This window comes from Balaenoptera ricei, chromosome 11, assembly GCF_028023285.1.
Source record: "Balaenoptera ricei isolate mBalRic1 chromosome 11, mBalRic1.hap2, whole genome shotgun sequence".
In the NCBI taxonomy this organism is placed as follows: domain Eukaryota; kingdom Metazoa; phylum Chordata; class Mammalia; order Artiodactyla; family Balaenopteridae; genus Balaenoptera; species Balaenoptera ricei.
Window position 1 is genome coordinate 28,908,322 of NC_082649.1, and position 19,749 is coordinate 28,928,070.

Sequence of the window (19,749 nt, forward strand, 5' to 3'; positions counted from 1 at the left end):
TGATCACATGCTTCCATTCTTCTTCAATGAGGAAGATTCCTTAGCCACTATATATGTTTTACAGTTTTGTCTAATTACTGCATAGAGGAGAAAATTGGGAAGAACAGGGTCAGGTTAAATAGTGGGAATGGTACTCCTTAGGCAGACATTTAAAAACTAGGGGCTTCCCTGGTGGCACAGTGGTTGAGAATCTGCCTGCCAATGCAGGGGACACGGGTTCGAGCCCTGGTCTGGGAAGATCCCACATGCCGCGGAGTGACTAGGCCCGTGAGCCACAATTGCTGAGCCTGTGCGTCTGGAGCCTGTGCTCCACAACAAGAGAGGCCGCGATAGTGAGAGGCCCGCGCACCGCGATGAAGAGTGACCCCCACTTGCTGCAACTAGAGAAAGCCCTCGCACAGAAACGAAGACCCAACACAGCCATAAATAAATAAATAAATATTAAAAAAAAAAAAAACTAATATTAGCTAAAAAGATTCTGGAAGTCACCTAAAATTTTAGATACAGAGTTATGATAGTTAAAATGCAGTTTGCAAAGGTAAAAAGGTTTGTTGTTTATCCATTCTAAACGACAAGGTCCTACTGTATAGCACAGGGAACTATATTCAGTATCCTATGATAAACCATAATGGAAAAGAATATGAAAAAGAATATATGTATATATATAACTGAGTCACTTTGCTGTGCAGCAGTAATTAACACATTGTAATTCAACTATACTTCAATAAAAAATAAAATTAAAAATAAATAAAATTAACTCATTCTTAAGTCAAACTAAAAAAATATAAAGTGCTGTTTTGTAAGGATTCAGTAATAAATAGAAAGAAAACTCCAGCTTTAATATAATGTGTCTATGATGTGCCTTCCCTATACCTAGTACCAGACTGTGCTCTTTCACTGATCATCTCGTAGACGTGTGGAAATCAGTCATCTCAGCCAATCAGCCCTCCTCCTCGCTGGGTTCTGTGCAGTAGAGAATGTACACCCGAGGAGCTAAAGGAGAATCAAATTTTCTTCCTTATAAATGGAGGCACAGTATTTCCTAAAGTCCCCAGTAAAGCTGGAATGGAGACCTTATATGGGGCCAGAGCCAATGTAGCGATCTCTACCTAACAAATCCTAAATCTAGATATTTTCCCCTCCTACCTGTAGGAGAACTAGATCTTCAAGGCGTCCCCCGCCCCTAAGATTTCCGTAACAGCCAACTGAATGGAAGTCTGTGGTTTGCCTCACAAATCCAGGTGCTGTCAGAAGAGAGACCAAGGTTAAGAGATAGATAACCTGTCTCCCTTTAGAGCAGTGGCGCCAGGAGCTGTGCCTGCAAGGGATGAGAAAGCTGAGGGCAAGCCCTGACCCTTCTTATTCATCCATTATACAAGTAGTGCAGGAGAGAGCAATGGGGTTCAGCTTATTTACTGTCTTAGAGGAATAGTGGCCAATCCACTGATACATGGTCACGAATGTTATCAGGCTCTCACCATCAGATCAGCCATTCCTAGTGCTTAGAAGAGTGTGGTCAAAGAGAAAAAGGAAAAATGGGAGTGTACTCTCCGGCGCTACCTAATGAGAGTAGAATTGAAGTCTCCTCTTCATGAAAAAAAGAAGTAGGGGGTAAGTATCCCCATTCCAATGTGCTAGAACACCAGAAATCTTGGAAGCTCAGAGGCACATTCCTCAGTTTTACAATAAATATTTACTACATGCCAAGTACTGCCTTAGGAAAGGGTGATATAGAAATCAAAGCAAGACACAGATACTGCCCTCAAGATCATGGTCTACTCTCTCTGGGGTGAGAGGCTGAAGATTTGGGTTCTGGTCCTGACTACCAAAAGAACTCTGTAAACTCTTCATGTCTCTGCTTCTTCTGAGCCTCTATCTCCTAACCGTAAAATGAGGGGGAAAAGTAATCTGTTCATGAGGCTCACATGCAGTGATGTTCCTCAGGATTCCCTTTGTGCACATCTCCCCCTTAGTGATTTCTTCCTTTGCACCCAGCTTACTTTGTCCACACACATGCATTTTAGGGAAGGATATGAAAAACTCATTCACCCAAAGGAATAAAGAACTGCTATGCTTATAAGGTGGATCTTCCCGGGAGTATTTCCATTTTCATGAAAGACTAACTCAAGTTGAATACTGAAATAATTGGAAATTTCCATGTAGCAACATTTTTTCCTAGCATGACTCTAAAGTGGCAGGCAACTCCACTGACAAATCAGGCCAGTCATGCTGCATGGAGAGCCAGTATAGAAAATCTATGTCTTTTCTTTACATGTATTAGTTTATCCACAGACTTTATAAAGCTATCCAAGAAGTATTCCCAGGATACTCTGCCTCATGAGAGAGAAATGGGTCTTTCCTTTGAGGACCTCCACAGTTGGTGAGGACAGGCTTTGTACAATGCTGACTTGACCACGTGTGTCACAGAAATCACCCCAACAGTCAAGTTAGAAAACAGTCATCGTCTACAACGGTACAGGAGTCAGAAAGAGTGTAACAATCCACAGCATGTAAATATCAATCCTTAACTGTAGTTAAGAGATGATCCCAGGACGTATCATCTGCTACTCCTTATAATGCCTCAATATACTTTTGAGCTTAGCAAGTTTAGGTACAAACATTTTATCACCACTAGACTCAAAAAATATTCCTTTAGAACTTGCTACATTTATGACACTGCTAGGTACTGAGGGGCAAACAAAAATGAAGACATGGTCCTTGTTTTCAAGGCACTTTCACTGCTACATAGTACTTCTGATGGAATTCAATGCTGATGTCATCAGAGAAACAGTCAAAGTAATGAGATTACTGGCTTGGAGAAGATGGAAGGTACCATGCTTTTTTGTCCAATATTTGAAGTATGGGTATGTGGCAGAATAATGGGCAAAGATTCCAAATGATACAATTAGGAGAAAATTTTGGAAATGTCAGGGAGACTAACTTCAACTCTAAATATGGAAGAACTTCCTGAATTTCAGAAAGTATCTGGGCAGGATATGCACTTGTTGGGCATAGAGGAGGAGTATACCCATCAAGAGGAAAGCTGAGTGTGGTCTCATGTAGCACCATGATTTGCATACTGTAGGTGCTTAATTAATATATGCTGATTAGTTGATGGATTTCTTTGAGAGGCATGCTGTTTTATTAAAGATTTCCATACCAGTGTTAATGTAGTCTACCCCTTGAGAAATCTCAGAAAGTGTCAAAGAGATGATAAATTTTAGAAGCTGCTGACATTCTTTCATCAGCTCTTTATTTAACCCTTCTGGATCCTGAATTGTTGTCAGTTAATTATAGGTGAAAATGTTCTGAAAAGGATAATGTGGAGCTGTTTTGTTTTTTGTTTGTTTGTTTTGGTTTTTTTATTTTGTAATTGCTGAAATAGCCCTACGTTTTCATATGTCTCTAAGGGTTAGAACTTTCAGATGGTCACATGGCCAAAAATCATCCTTCCCAAGGTCCACTTAGCTGTTTCAGAGTCATAGCTATCTGCGAGGGTTTTCATTTGACTCTTTCTTATGATTGTTTCTTGATTAATCTTTGCCTAATGGAAATGGGCGGGACAAAGTCCATGAGAATTCTCAAGACAGAAAAGAGTAAGATTTATCCCAAGAGGGCAATAAGAGTTTCCTACAACTTTCATCCCCTGAAGCTGTGTTTGGTGGCCTGGTGTGTTATCATGATTAACTGTCATTTCTATTGATGCCTTCAAGAATGAAACACAGCAGTGTGCTGTACTACACTGTAAGCATGTAGCTAAGACTCCAAATGAATGTTCACCCATAAATGAAAAGTGTCGCCTACTATTTATTGAGTTTTTAATATGTGCCAAGGACTGTGGTAAACACTTTATGTGGATTATCTCATTCATTAATGTCAGCAGCACACTATCAGGTAGGGGCTTGCATTTCCTGCTCTGCACATAAGGAAATTGACACGGAGAGGCTGCTATTGAAGGTGTGGGGTAGGAAGTGATGTAGCTGGGGTTTGAACCCAGGGAATTAACACAGGAGCCAGTACTCAGGGCCCCTCTTCCACCCTGCTATCTGCCCAGCCACTGTTCTTGATCCCCTGCCTTTGGGAATTAACATCTAACTTTTTCTGAGATAACTCCCGTTGATTAATTTATGCTGTGTTAAAGCTGTTAAGCTGTGGACCACTGAAAGGGGACAGATTACAGAGAAATATGGTGAGAAGAGGGCCTTTTCATCTGAAAAGGAACTCTGTACTCATCAGGGATGTATTCAAATGACAGCAGTTCTCTCACTTTGAGAGAACCCTCTAGGAAATGGTGTCCTTGCACCAGCTCCCCAACACTGCCAGGGCTGCTGGAACTCAGCAGGCTGCCCCAAAGCCCTTCTGTGCTCTCCTCCTAGAAGGGAGTCTGGTTTGCTCTGTGAGCTGCAGAATAAAATAGTGGCTGAAAAGCTGCTCTTCAGCGTCTTTCCTGCCAGATGAGAACAATTCTATTAGCTTAGCCTGAATAAGAGCACACATGGAAAGAATGCTGCAATTAGTTGGATCCAGTTGACTAAAGTCTTTTATTAATCAACATTTTTCCACAACGAACTTCTTAAGGACAGAACAGGCAATTTCAAAATAATCATCAGAGAAGAAAACTTTTAAACTTTTCTCTAGGCCTGGTATACATTCAATCCAAACTCCCACATTTCTGCAACTATATAATACTGTTCAATACTAGCTATCATTTGTGGGAACACTAATTGTGTGCCAGGTATTTATATAAAGGGATTCAAGTGTCTGTCTCCTTTAACACAGCAATCCTTTGAAGCAGGAATTTCTGTTTTCTCCATTTTACAGATTGGCAAATCTAACCATGGAGTCTTTCATTTGCCCAGGGTCACACATCTAATAGATGGAAGCTTAAACCCACAGAACTCAGTTCTTTTTTTTTTTTTTTTTTTTTAATTTTATTTATTTATTTATTTTTGGCTGTGTTGGGTCTTCGTTTCTGTGCGAGGGCTTTCTGTAGTTACGGCAAGCGGGGGCCACTCTTCATTGCGGTGCGCGGGCCTCTCACTGTCGCGGCCTCTCTTGTTGCGGAGCACAGGCTCCAGACGCGCAGGCTCAGTAGTTGTGGCTCACGGGCCCAGTTGCTCCGCGGCATGTGGGATCTTCCCAGACCAGGGCTCGAACCCGTGTCCCCTGCATTGGCAGGCAGATTCTCAACGACTGTGCCACCAGGGAAGCCCCCAATAACTCAGTTCTTTAACCAATATGCTAAATTGCCTCCTGATTATTGATAAAATGATGTATGATAAAATGATGACTCTGAAGTATATTATTTAATAAATAATAAAAACTAACATTTATTAAGTGCTTCCTGGGTTCCAGGCCTGCTCTAAGCATATTACAACTATTGTATCATTTAATCTTCACATAGCCCATTAAAATGGGTACCTTTTTAATCCCTATTTTCCAGGCTAGGAAAGTGAAATACACAGAAGTTAAACCAATTCTCCCCGTACCACACATCACAAAATGATGTGCCAGAACTAGAAGCAAAATGTGTTACTCCAGAGTACATCATTTTAATTGCTACAAATAATGCCTTTTTTCCCTTTTTTTAAGAATTGGATGCAGAAAAGGAATACAAGCCTAATGCATTTTAGAAAGATCTCCAATAAAGCTAATCAACCAATAAAAGCAGAATCAGAAAGGAAGTTCTGGTTGATTAATTTAATGACTTCAAATAATCAGATGATCCAATTCTTGAGCTTCCTTGTTAATTGAGTTTCCACTGATTTCAGGCCATTCTGTTCAGAGAGAATTCTCGTTCATGGGTTGTTAAATTCATCTTCACTGGTAAGAAAGGCAGCAAAACATTCAAGGATACTCCCAGAAAACTTGCTCTTTGAAGCATTATGCTTTTATCTAGCATTTGTGCTACAACTTTGAAGATTTTCTTTTGAATGATATTTATAAGAAACCAAAACTGTGCATAATTTAAATTTGCTCTGTAAGATTCCTTCCATTTCAAACGCATTTCTTAATGATTGAATTAGACATTTTAAATGCATTTTAAAAGCATTCTCCAGCTCTTGGTGTTATAGAAATCCTAAGTCATCATCACTTCTACTCTTTGTAGGATAAAAGATCCCCAAAGCTTGTAATTAATGAACCATTAAATTCAGGCATATGGATATGATATGGTTTTCAAATGGGACAAATGGGAGTTATTAAACTTCAAAGCGATGACATTTTACCATATCTTCCTAATGAGAGGCACTCAGGAAATGTCCTTCAAATGAATGAACTGATTATTCTAACTAATCTTTGAATGTCTTTAGCTCAATAAATACTTAGATTAGCTTAATTTTCCTTCCTCCAAGTTCTTATACTTATTATTTTCTTCTTTTATATGATCTCTTATTGTAGGTCTTGATTTTTTTTAAGCATATGCTTGTGCTTAGTTTATGAGCTACCAATCCACTTCTCTTGACAATTGTTGTAAGATTTTCAGCCCCGCCCCGGTTCTCCCATTCATTGCTCTTCTCTGCTTGAAGCAATGACTTTTTCATCCACGTGGCTCCTCCCCGCTTTTCCGATTTTAACAACCATGTTATATTCCTTTCAGAACAGCTTTCCACTTCCCATATGCCCAACTGGCTTCCTCTTTTTAGTGAAAATACAACTAAAATATCACTTCCACCAGAACGCCATCCCTTTCGCTAGTGACATGATTTGGAAATTCAAATCCTCCAGGAATTAACTCTCATCCAATGCTCCTGTTCTAGCTCCCACACTTCTAACTCCTACACTCAAAGAAGTCAATTTATAAAGGCAACAATAAAGGAAGTTTAATTTCTCTCATTTTCCAAAAATATTTATTATAAAATATCAATGTCCTCCAACCAAAGACCACCAGGACTGCTACAATAATTGGACAAATCTGGGTTTATTGACTCACTGCAATGAGGAAGAACACACACCTCTGAGGACTAGGAAGCATTTTTGGAAGAAGATATTAGAATGGACTTATTGTATGATTTTTGCAAGTATTAGGTGATTGGGAAGAGGGTTGAAGGCAGCATGGTTGGTTACTGTCAGGAAGAGAGGGTAAATCCATGATCAGTTATCTTAACAATTCTTAGAAGGCAAGGAAACCAGACCAAGATTAAACTGTGATTGGTAAGGAAGCAGCAATCAATCCTACTATTCTTGATAAAAGGATGTTTGGCCTATTTTATGTTTTGGACAATGTTTGCATTTTGTTTGTGCTCAGTCATGATTATGGAGTGGTCTTATTTTGTCTCAGTCTATCCCGGTCACAAAGTGATCTTGTCTGATGCTTTTTTGCCAGACCATCTGTGTGATCAACAGGACAATACTAAGCCGAGCTGTGAGGGCCAGACCAGCTCCTGGCAACACCAAGACCTACTTGACAGCACCCAGCTATCAGGGCTGCTTTTTCCTTTCTCAAAAATAATGTATGTTCCTTTCATAAAACTAGAAGACACGGAAAGCATTGAGAAGAAAATGATAAAGCTTCCTGGGAGTCTTTTTCTCCCTGAATGGGAATACCAGAGAGGGAGAGAACAAGAAAGCAAGCCACCGTGTGTACGCTGGCTCTGCAGTGGAGTTTCAGCTCTTGGCAACACTGAGCTCCTGCAGCAAGGAAATCTGAAAAGAGAGCCCCCGAGTTCCTTCCAAAAGCCAAGTCAGCTGTGGTGGTAAAGAGAGCAGGAACCGGCTGCATTCAGAAGCTGGCATGCCAAGTCAAGTGACTTGGAATGTTCTCCATGGTAAATACCCTGGAGTTGCCAGCACTGAGCTTTTCCACTCAGTGGAGTACTTCCTGTGTGCCAAGCACATGTATTAACTTATCTAAAACTCAGAACAATCCCATGAGGTGGCTTCTCTTGTTACCTCATTTTACAGATGAGAAAACTGAGACACGGAGAGGTTAAAAAACAACCTGCCCAAGGTCACGGAACTAGGAAGTAGGAGACCCAGGATTTAAACTCAAGCAGTTTAAACTCTGATTTAACCCAGGATTTAAACTCCGGCTCTGGGGAATGTGCTGCTAATCACAATATCGAATAGTGGGACTTACCTAGTTTTCCCCACTCTGAGTATTAAAACCTTGGCTAATAGTCTGTGAGCTTTAGAACACTCCCACCTCCTCTCTCTTTCCTCTCTCTCTCTCTCTCTCTCTCTCTCTGTCTCTCTGTCTCTCTCTCTCTCTCTCTCTATATATATATATATACATATACACACATATCTCTCTCAATATATATACATGTGTATATGTATGTATATGTATGTGCATGTATATACACATATGCATATGAATAAACACACATACTGGATTTTTAAATTTTTAACTTTATATAGAACTACAAAATAAATTGTCAAAAATGATGGAATGCAAACTCTGGAATGAGACTGCATGCCCTTTTCTATACATTGAGATATGTGTCAAGTATATAACAGCTCTGAAAATCATACAATGAGAATCTGTTACTAGATTCCATTTTTTCTTATTAGAGATATGATAAAATCCTCTAACCTCCTGCTAAGAGCTAAGGGATGAGTATCTGTTCAGATTCATTCTGAATTCCTTTTTTTCCTTCCTCACTGCCTCTCTTCTCTGTGTTTTACCTGCCTCATTCCATACGGGGATGGGGGCACTTCAGGAGAAATGCTTAAGGGTAATATGAAGCTAGACCCTCCCTCACTGCACACCACAGGTTTACACGTAAAGTCATCAAGTATGCCCCATCAAAGAGCAACTTGGAGCATTCCTGCTGAATAACTTCCTGCCTATGTCTTTGTGGGCTACATAGGTACCAAGATGCAACAGCCTTGGCCGTCCTTTATGAATGGAGCTTGATAATCACCTATTTATTCTAGATGAGAGTTAATTAAAAGTAGTCAGTCTACGAAGACACACTGATAACCACCTCTAAGTTAGACATCATGGGGATTAGAAAATGTCTAAAAAATTCATCATCTGTCAGGTAACAGGAGTGCCTTATGGACCCATTCCTACCCTGCAACTAGCAACTTAGAGCAAGTTTCCTAATTTCATATTCCATTCCCTCTAGGCATTTACAATGCTGAACCAGCCGAACGAATGAATTATGTGCTAATTTTGTAATTGAACATCATTGATATTTACCACCGCCTCTGCCACAGAAGCACTCGGCAAATGCCCTTCTCAGTAAACTGAGGGGCAAACTATATTTCACTAAATCTTATACTGAATATATGGCTGTTAATAACAATTATGGCAAGAACTTTAAAAATATCTTTAAAACTAGACAGATTTTGGCAGATCAAGGCCAATTTAGTTTCACAAACATTTACTGAGCACCAGTAAGTGCCAAATAATTGGAATACAAAAATAGAAAAGATAAGTACCTGCCCTAGATGGTAAGGACCTTATAAGGACTTACATGAAATACAGGCCCATGAATGGATAATTTCAGTTGGGTGTAGTAGTAAGCACTAAGAAATGTGTTGGCACACAGAGGGGAGGCTTCTAAGTGGGTGAGTTAGAGATGAAGAGGGGAAGGGGAAAGCATTAGAGATGAGATCATGTTTAAGTGGTATCTTTAAAATAAACATAGGAATCAGCCAACTAAAGAGAAAGAACAATGCATAAGGGTCCCATATAATGCCAAACCAGTGACTGACAACTCAGAATGCTGATTCAATATCCCAATTTTTTTAGCTGCTTTACTGGTTCAGTTGACTGGGATTTTGTTTTTTCATCCATTAGGTTGGCATAAGGATCACATAGCCTACGAGCCCAATAAAAAATCAAAATGCTTTTCTAGCTGAGCTCAATGGTGATTTCCACAAACAGAGCTGCTGAACACATAGTTAATTAACCAAAGCAGAAATAACGGCTAAGGGAAAGTAGAAAGTTTTCTCTGGAGTGGGTTGTGAGAAGGAGTATTATTTTTACCTATATTTTTTATGTCACTGAAACAGGAGATGTCAAACTCTCATGACCTGCTGAGGGCTTAACATGTTCAAGTGAAAAGGAAGACCCACCAGTACATCTTCAGAAGAGAATTCTAATTCGGCAGATTAGAAAGAATGAGAAGCCCCACAGAAGGAGCTTATTAGAGCAATAACTGTATCAAAGGAAAACCCAGTAGGAAACTAACTGGGTCAGTTACAATTAGTTCTGATTGGATTTGATCCTTGTTAAAACTATTTTCTTTGGAATTCTTGATTTTGGAGAGGTTGGGTTTGGTATTAACGTGGCAACTCTAAAATTTGTATTAGATTTGCAGAAGAATATCATTGCTTTGAAAGAAGTCACTTCCGGACTAGCCATGAACCAGAGAGATTTCCTACAGCACCGTCAGGTCAATCATAGTGTAGAAGTTTACACGGAAAGTGCAGGAGTTTAGAGAAATGTTGTAAAATGTGGGTTGGAATAAGTTCTCAAGAAGATCCATCTCACTTTAGAGGTCATCTTTACTTGTTGTAGAGTGATTGCTTGAGGTTCAGATGGAATTATAACTAATTCTGAATATTGTTCAGCTCACTTAGGACTGAAATGAGTTTTGTTTGGTAACAAAACTTTTTTTTTTAAATTTTAATCATTTAAAATATTTCCTCTGGGGGCTTCCCTGGTGGCGCAGTGGTTGAGAGTCTGCCTGCCAATGCAGGGGACACGGGTTCGAGCCCTGGTCTGGGAGGATCCCACATGCCGCGGAGCAACTGGGCCCGTGAGCCACAGTTACTGAGCCTGCGCGTCTGGAGCCTGTGCTCCACAACAAGAGAGGCCGCGATAGTGAGAGGCCCGCGCACCATGATGAAGAGTGGCCCCCACTTGCCGCAACTAGAGAAAGACCTCGCACAGAAACGAAGACCCAACACAGCCAAAAATAAATAAATAAAATTAAAAGTATGTGTCACATTTAAAAAAAAAATTTATAAAATATTTCCTCTGGCTGACCTGCACTGCCATGGCTAGAGAAAGAATCGACATACTCTTCATTTTCTCATTTCTCAATTGCAAGTAGCAGAACTTATTAAATTATTGTTAAATAGGGTATGTTAGTAAGCTGCCAGCTAAGTTTTCCTTGTTATTGCACAATTCTTCCATTTGCTTTCATTTAGAAAGAGGTCTCCCCAGCAACATCTCTGAAGACTTTTGGAATATTCAATACACACACATATACATGCAGATCTTTTATTTCTATTCATTTTCCTCCTTGAATTTTTCTCCCAGTTCCAATTGTGTGCAAATCATTTTTATTCCTAAGAGTTAATAAAAAGAGTTCTCTCTCTCTCTTTTCTTTCATGAAGCTTTATCAAAACAAATGTCAGTTATCCCATAATGTCCCAGGTGAGATACTTGTCATATTATTCTAATATAATTTGCAAATATATACTAATATAGTGGGAGGAAATCATGATCAATGTTTGGCAGTCATCTTTTGAAACATTAAATAAAGTGTATAATTTGGGCAGTAGATTATCTCTGCTGAGAGAAAAAATTCAATTATAAACATCAAAAACAAAACTACCTTCCCTTAATTTATAAGGGTTTGTGCCTTTATTCATGTTATTCCATCAGTCTAGATCACCACTGGCATCATCCTCTGCCTAGTAACACCTTTTGGAGATTTTTCTGACCCCTCCGAAAGAATCAACTGTATTTTCACAGTACACAGCATACATCTCTACTTAACAAGAATGCAGGCCTTCCTTTCATGTCTGTTAGCTGCTTACATATATGTCTATCACCACTCAGGAGCATGAATGGTGTTCATAAGACAAACTGAGGCCTTAGGTGAGGATTAAGGATTTTGGTGGGAATCGGACAGAAGCAAAGAACTGCCAGGACTAGGGTACCAGGGAGTAATATAATGGAATCAGTTCAGGTCTTTGTTCAGTGGGGCAAGTCACACTTGTGTATATTCCATGCTTCATCATCTGAGATGGTGGACCACCTGTCTTTTGAGTGGATACCAGTGCCTTGTTTTCAGGTGTATCGTTTGAATTGAAATAGGACTCTCGGAGTAAGGGTGGAAAAATAGTGAATACAATCCTTTTAAAAAGCTATGTAGAGGTTTAAGGATTCTTTCAAGTGAGCAGAGATGTTCAAAAAATGGTTCTAGCATCAGAATGAAAACTAAAGGGAATAGTAAGAAACCAAGAGGGAAAACACTGCAGAGGTTAAAAAACAGGCTCTCCGTTGTTGACAGGCCAACTGGACAGAGCAACAAGATAATCCCAAACCCTAATTTCTCTTTGTAGGAACCCAGCTCTGTGAAATAATTAAATAGTTATTTGTCTGGAAAGATGGAAGGGTGGGTGGATGGATGGTTAGATAGATAGATAGATAGATAGATAGATAGATAGATAAAGCTTAATACATACATACATACATACATACATAGCTAGAATAAATGCACTAAATTGTTAACAGCAGTTATCTGTGTTATGGGACTATGGAATAATTTTTTCACCATTATTTTTTCCATTTTCCCCAAATTTTTGATGGAAATATGTCCTATTTTTTAGTCAGAAAAGGGCGATTAAAATGTGTGTTATGTGTATGTGTGTGTGTGTGTGTGTATAATATCTCTTTTTCTTTTGACTAAACCAATAATTCTCAGTTGGAGGCAGTTTTGGCCCCCAAACAGCATCTGGCAATGTCTGGAGGCACGTTTGATTGTCACAGCTGAGGAGTGTGGTACTGGCATGTGGTGGGTAGAGGCCAGGGATGCTTCTAAACACCCTACAACATACAGAACAGTTCCGAAAATGCATTTGTATCAGAAGCTATGATCTCTGGCTCAGAATTACCCAAGTAAAAATGACCTCTGGACTGACAGATAGTGGAAAAGATTGTGTTTCTTCTTTACCTTTATGTTTTATATATTAACTAGCACAGATCCTCATGTGTAGCAAATTCTAATAAGTATATATTGGGTTGAGTTGAATTAAAAGTGTATATCTCTTCTGGACACAATTAATATAGGTATAAAGATGCATAATAAACTTCTGAATTAGTAATTAAAAGGTACATTTTCTAGACCCAACTGGAATTGAGAGTTATAGTTGATTTAATTCATTGAGAGGTTAGTGGGCATCTATCACTTTGTCAGACATTCTGCAGAGTATAAAAGTAACATAAAATGCATTCCCTGACCTTGAGGAATTTGCAGTCTAACCGAAGAGATAGACCATGTCCTGAGAAAACCATTTTGTTCCAGAGCAAAACAGCACATGTTTGCATGCCAAAATGAGTAGCTAATTAGTGCAATAGGAATTTAAGGAACAGAAAAAAATCAATATGTCTGGAATTGTCAGAAATGGCTTCAAGACAAAGAAGAGAACTGAGCTAACAGACTGATGGGTAGAATTTCAATATAAGCAGTACCAAGGGGAAGGTATTGAAAGGCAGAGAAAATAGCATGAACAAAACTTGGAAAGTAAGACTGATCATAGGCAGGTTGATGGGGAGTGAGAGGACTACTCTCGTTGAGCAGGTAATAGATTTGAACTGCTGGGAGGTGGCCAGATTATGGTGAAAATCAAATGAATGGGTATTATTAGGAACACCCTGTAAAATATCTAAGCCTATGAATGGGATAAAACATGCCAGCCTCAAAGTTGTGTTTTCAGTCTTTACCACACTTAGAGTGATTATTTGACCTCATATGATTTAGCTTCATCTTCCCACACGTAAGACCTTTGTACTATATAAAGCAACAACCTGGCCTACATAATGTACCTAATGCTCCAAAAAAGTGACCAAAAGCAGAGACAAGCCAAATTTAGCCATAGCCTCAGGTAACCTTTTCCCCCCTTGTGACTACAAAGATACCAAGAGTCTTCATTTCAGAAGAGAAGTGCTCTAATTAAAGAATTATTTTAATTACTTTAACTAATATCCTAATATTATGTTTTTGTCAAGGGAATAAGAGAACAAGTATTCTGTTTGGTCAAGGAGTCTTAGAGAAGATAGAAATGAATAATTAATGGTGTTAAAAATCATTAGACTTAATCCAATGCACATAGATGTTGAGCTAATAATTAATTGCAAGAAGTAATAGATCATTGGCTCAAAAAAAAAATTACCTTATACTTAAATGTAGTTTTCATAACCCTTTCTATTTGTTAGGATAAACTTATCTTTCCTGACTGGAGACCCATAAGAGAGAACTTTGGAGAATAAACACATTTTATACTGGGGACAAAAAGAACTCCAATGCAAAAACAGTTAATAATTAATTTAAAAAACCTCCCAAGATGGATGAACCAATGTGTCTTTAAAATCAAAGATTAGCACTGTATACATTTAAACCTATAAATACTATAGTCAAATTAACTGTAAAGCAAGGATTCTTAGATACCCATAAAAGAGGTTTTGGTAAATGTTAATTTACCCACAAAGTTTTGTTGATTAGGAAAATGTTTAGCTGCATATAACAGCTGCGTATAACAGTGGCTTAACCAAATAGAGATTTGGTTTTCTTCAAAGAGCATTTGAGAGGAAGGTAAGCCACGGCTCTTCTTGTTGCCTTCGTGATGCCATTTAGGACAAAGCTCCTTCTGGTTTTCTAATAAGCATCCTTAGATGACTTCCAGTTGCATTGCATGCCCAGAAGTGCGTCACGTGAAACACCCCTGGCTGAGAATAATTGTGCACATTGCAGCCCCAAATAAAACTAACAAAGAAGTAGAAGCGTTATAGAGACCAATTAGCAAATTCTATCAACAACACAAAATCAGTGATTATAGTAAGACCCTAGCTATTAAAAGAGGCCTGTTAAAGCACTGCTAAGTGAATTGGGTTAACACATAGCTCCAACATCTAGGTGCCACACAAAGTCCATTTTCCAGGATTTCTTGAACTAGGTCATTTTGTACCTTTAAACTCATTTTTGTCTAATGAATTTCTTGGAAAACAGCCCAAGCATAGCTTGTATCCGTTCATAGAGAAGGTTTGCGTGTAGTATTGCTATGCCTACAAGGGCAAGAGGGATCCATGAAGATTTCCGGTCAGTCAGAAAGTTACCAATTGATATATCCTCGATGATAACTGACAGAGCTAATCCAGGGCAGTGAAGAAAAGGGGAAATTGAAGGTATGGTATAATACTTTTGTTTTCCCAGCTGCCTTCATTTTCCCAGCTGCTTTCTGGGTTTTTTTGTTTGGTTGGTTGGTTGGTTTTTGTTTGTTTGTTTGTTTTTCTAGTAAAGAAGCAAGTGGTGGTATCTTAAGAGCTGTCAGATTTCTGGAAAAAAAAAACCCAGCTCAGTATCTAATAGTATCTGGCACATAGTAGGTGCTCAAGTAATATTTGTTGAATAAACCTTTTACCTATTTACCCTTATCAAAGGGTGCACAGAAATCGGTTAAAAAGAAGCATACTCCGTCCACTTTAATGGAGCAGTCAAACATTTAGTCATCACCCATTCTGTGTGAATAAAAGCTCCGTGAGGAAATGCCTGCTATGATCTTTCCCACTGAAGGTCTTGCCCTGTGTTTTATGTGACCTGGCAGATTTTTTTGACTCACATCCGATGTTAATTAATCAAATCTATAGGAATTGGTTTCTAAGCTGTTTGGCTACCTAGCAGATTATTAACATTGTAAAATCAATTTAAAGCCATTTTTAAGTGTTTAAGATCATCTTAGGGCTTCCCTGATGGCGCAGTGGTTAAGAATCCGCCTGCCAATGCAAGGGACACAGGTTTGAGCCCTGGTCCGGGAAGATCCCACATGCCGCGGAGCAACTAAGCCCGTGCGCCACAACTACTGAGGCCGCGAGCCACAACTACTGAGCCCGTGTGCTGCAACTACTGAAGCCCGCGCGCCTAGAGACCCTGCTCTGCAACAAGAGAAGCCACCGCAATGAGAAGCCCGCGCACCGCAAAGAAGAGTAGCCCCCGCTCACCGCAACTAAAGAAAAGCCCGCACGCAGCAACGAAGGCCCAATACAGCCAAAAGTAAATTAATAAATAAATAATATAAGTTAAAAAAAAAAAATCATCTTATAATTTCCAAAATCAGCATGTAAGTCAGTTTGAAATGGAGGTTAGGGACTATCAGTCAATACATCAGTTGATAAAGCACTGAACTGGTATTGAGGGGCATTTGAAGATGGGTGACTAACAGCCCCTGCCCTTGACAACTTAGGATCCATTTAGGGAGACAATATGTGTGCAGGGGGAAAAAATCACAAAACAATGTCATATTACATTTACAATTTGTCAAATTAATAGAACAGACAATAAATGCTTCATTTTGCCCAGAATACCAATGAGTTTGGACTTTGCTGAAGTAGAAACATGAACCAAACATATCCTGCTATGTAACTGAAATTTGAGACCCTGATAGGAGGATCATAGTACTTTGAAGATTAGCATAAGCAGTACTGTTGAGCATAGATAACCTATAAGGAATTCGCTTGAACCATAGGAGGAAATGAAAACAATTCTTCTTTTCCTTCTTTTTCTAAATTAGGTCACGGAACGAAAGGAGTATTTGAGCTTCTGTCTGGATGGCGGAGAACGAAAGAGAATTTGCCCTTCAAAGACAGGGTAGCAGATGCCTATTCGGATGTGATGGTGACCTATACCATGACCAGCTCCCTGTACTTTATTACTTTTGGCATGGGTGCCAGCCCGTTCACCAACATAGAGGCTGTGAAGGTCTTCTGTCAGAACATGTGTGTCTCCATCCTGTTGAACTACTTCTACATTTTCTCCTTCTTTGGCTCCTGTCTGGTCTTCGCTGGCCAACTAGAGCAAAACCGCTACCACAGCATCTTTTGCTGTAAGATCCCTTCTGCAGAATACCTGGACCGCAAGCCTGTGTGGTTCCAGACAGTGATGAGTGATGGGCATCAACAGACATCCCATCATGAGACGAACCCCTACCAGCACCACTTTATTCAGCACTTCCTCCGTGAACATTACAATGAATGGATTACCAATATCTATGTGAAGCCATTTGTTGTCATCCTCTATCTCATCTATGCCTCCTTCTCCTTCATGGGGTGCTTGCAGATCAGTGACAGAGCCAACATCATCAATCTACTAGCCAGTGATTCCCCAAGCGTCTCTTACGCCATGGTTCAGCAGAAATATTTCAGCAACTACAGCCCCGTGATAGGATTCTATGTCTACGAGCCCCTCGAGTACTGGAACAGCAGTGTCCAGCAGGACCTCCGGAGACTCTGCAGCAGATTCACTGCAGTGTCCTGGGTGGAGCAGTATTACCAGTTCCTGAAAGTGAGTAACATCAGTGCCAATAACAAGAGTGACTTCATCAGTGTCCTACAAAGTTCGTTTTTAAAAAAGCCAGAATTCCAGCATTTTCGAAACGATATCATCTTCTCCAAGGCAGGAGATGAAAACAGCATCATTGCTTCTCGCTTGTATCTGGTGGCCAGGACTAGCAGAGACAAGCAGAAGGAAGTCATAGAAGTGCTGGAAAAGTTGAGGCCCCTGTCCCTGTCAAAGAGCATCCGTTTCATCGTGTTCAACCCCTCGTTTGTGTTCCTGGACCATTACAGCTTATCTGTCACAGTGCCTGTTCTGATTGCAGGCTTTGGTGTTCTCCTGGTGTTAATCCTGACTTTTTTCCTAGTGATCCACCCTCTGGGAAACTTCTGGCTAATTCTTAGCGTCACCTCAATTGAGCTGGGCGTTCTGGGCTTAATGACATTATGGAACATCGACATGGATTGCATTGCTATCTTGTGCCTTATCTACACTTTAAATTTCGCCATTGACCACTGTGCACCACTGCTTTACACGTTTGTATTAGCAACCGAGCACACCCGAACACAATGTATAAAAAGCTCCCTGCAAGAGCATGGGACAGCCATTTTGCAAAATGTTACTTCTTTTCTTATTGGGTTGGTCCCCCTCCTATTTGTGCCTTCGAACCTGACCTTCACACTGTTCAAATGCTTGCTGCTCACGGGGGGTTGCACACTTCTGCACTGTTTTGTTATCTTACCTGTGTTCCTAACCTTTTTCCCCCCTTCCAAAAAGCACCACAAGGAAAAGAAACGTGCCAAACGGAAGGAGAGAGAGGAAATCGAATGCATAGAAATTCAAGAGAACCCTGATCACGTCACCACAGTCTGAAGGGTGTAGACTAATGGATTATTTTTCTTTTCCAGTATTGCACAATGATGCAGGGCAGGTAAAGCTCAGACCTCAGCTGCTTGGGCTGGCCAGGGGTAACAAGGCAAGTCAGATCAAGAGTGAATTATTCATGACACATCAAGGTGTCCACTTCTTGGGGGAAAGAAGGACTCAAAGAAGGGGAAAAAGTTCTTTGCAACCTTGTTCTCCACTAAAGATAAGTTTCTGGATGTGACCTTAGAGCTCTTCCAAGGAATGGACGAATCAATGGAGTGTTAGAAGGCCAAAGGAGTCAACTGCTTTTAAAAATAAAATGCTTAGGAGAGATGGAGTAGAGAAGATGGGGGCCTCCAAATAGCAGAAAAGACATAGGAAATGTCAAATTGCCATGACAATTTTCATATTTGTTTTTTTGAACAGGTTGGTCAAAGGAAACCTATGCACTTGGGAAGTACATATTTAATCCCATCTAAACCAAAGGACTTCCCAATTCATCTTAAGTGTGCATATATATGTATATGTGCCATATATACATATACTTAGATTTGTCTTTAGTGTACATTGACGTCTATGTGGAGGGAGGTGTCCATTTGCAGACCGGCTGGCCTTTCTCTAGAAAGTCAAACCAACCTTAGCCAAATATAGACGCATTAATGGCCATTCAAAATCGATTCATGTGTTGCAGCAGCAAGAGTATTGTTCATCTGTGCAATAAGCAAAATAAACAGAGATGTGAGCCCATTAGATTCACATATCGTGTTGTCAATCTTTGAGATTCTTGCTTTGGATGACAGCAAAAAACGCAAAAGGCATTTGAATTAATTACCACGTGGGCAAGGTTTAAAATCTCATGTTTGTGCTAAATAGTTACTGTGGCTTTTCATTGGCTTTTAATGATTCTCTGTATTTGGGAGGGCTGATTTAGCTGCTTTTAGGGAGCTCACTCACTGCAAATGAGCACTTTACATGCATTGTCCATACAAATGTGTGTAAAGTTGCACAAGAGTGTGTGTGTGTGTGTGTGTGTGTGTGTGTGTGAGTGAAAGAGAGAGAGAGTTGAGGTATTCCGTAGTTACAGTATTCTCATTTTAGATGTTGAAAATATACTGCCATGGAATATAGATAATTAACATAGGAGAAAGTGGACATAACTAGGAAACTTGTTATAGAAGGAAATAGAGTAAACGGAGCATCACCACTCATCATGTGTTATCAACTGGTTCTTAGTGTAAAGAAAATATTCTAAACCTATCAAGTCTAGTGTGTTCCTTGCATTAATATTTGGAACATTAACCCAGGCCACGATCACTATAGTGGTGGTCGCTATAACTACTGCAATATTGTTTTGTAGCTTCTCGCAATATCATTGTTCTTGTTACCTGAAAAGTGCTTGTCAGTTGGCAGACCTCCTAGGGTGATCATCGCTCTCCACAGGTGACGTATTAACTGTAACTGCTGCTGAATTCTCTCTCAAAAACAGTACTGAGGTAAATGTTTTCATTGTGTTAAAATTTACAACTGCTCCCCAGCAGATAGACTCAGTCTGTTGGGTGCTTCCTTGGATTAATGGTGTGCTTCCTGTCACAGAAAATTACTAGAAAATGCCTTTTCCCATCCCAAGCAGTAAAATAACTTAATTTTCAGG

The 19,749-nt window shown here is 39.8% G+C and overlaps 1 protein-coding gene across 1 annotated transcript in view; it reads left to right on the plus strand.

The window, feature by feature from the left end:
- The window catches only part of LOC132373965 (patched domain-containing protein 4), a 184,994-nt gene extending 166,890 nt beyond the window's left edge, over positions 1–18,104 (plus strand). Inside the window, exon 3 of the mRNA XM_059937436.1 lies at positions 16,471–18,104. Within this exon, the coding sequence (XP_059793419.1) occupies positions 16,471–18,104 (1,634 nt within the window). The remainder of the gene's footprint in view (positions 1–16,470) is intronic.
- Positions 18,105–19,749: the final 1,645 nt, after the last annotated feature.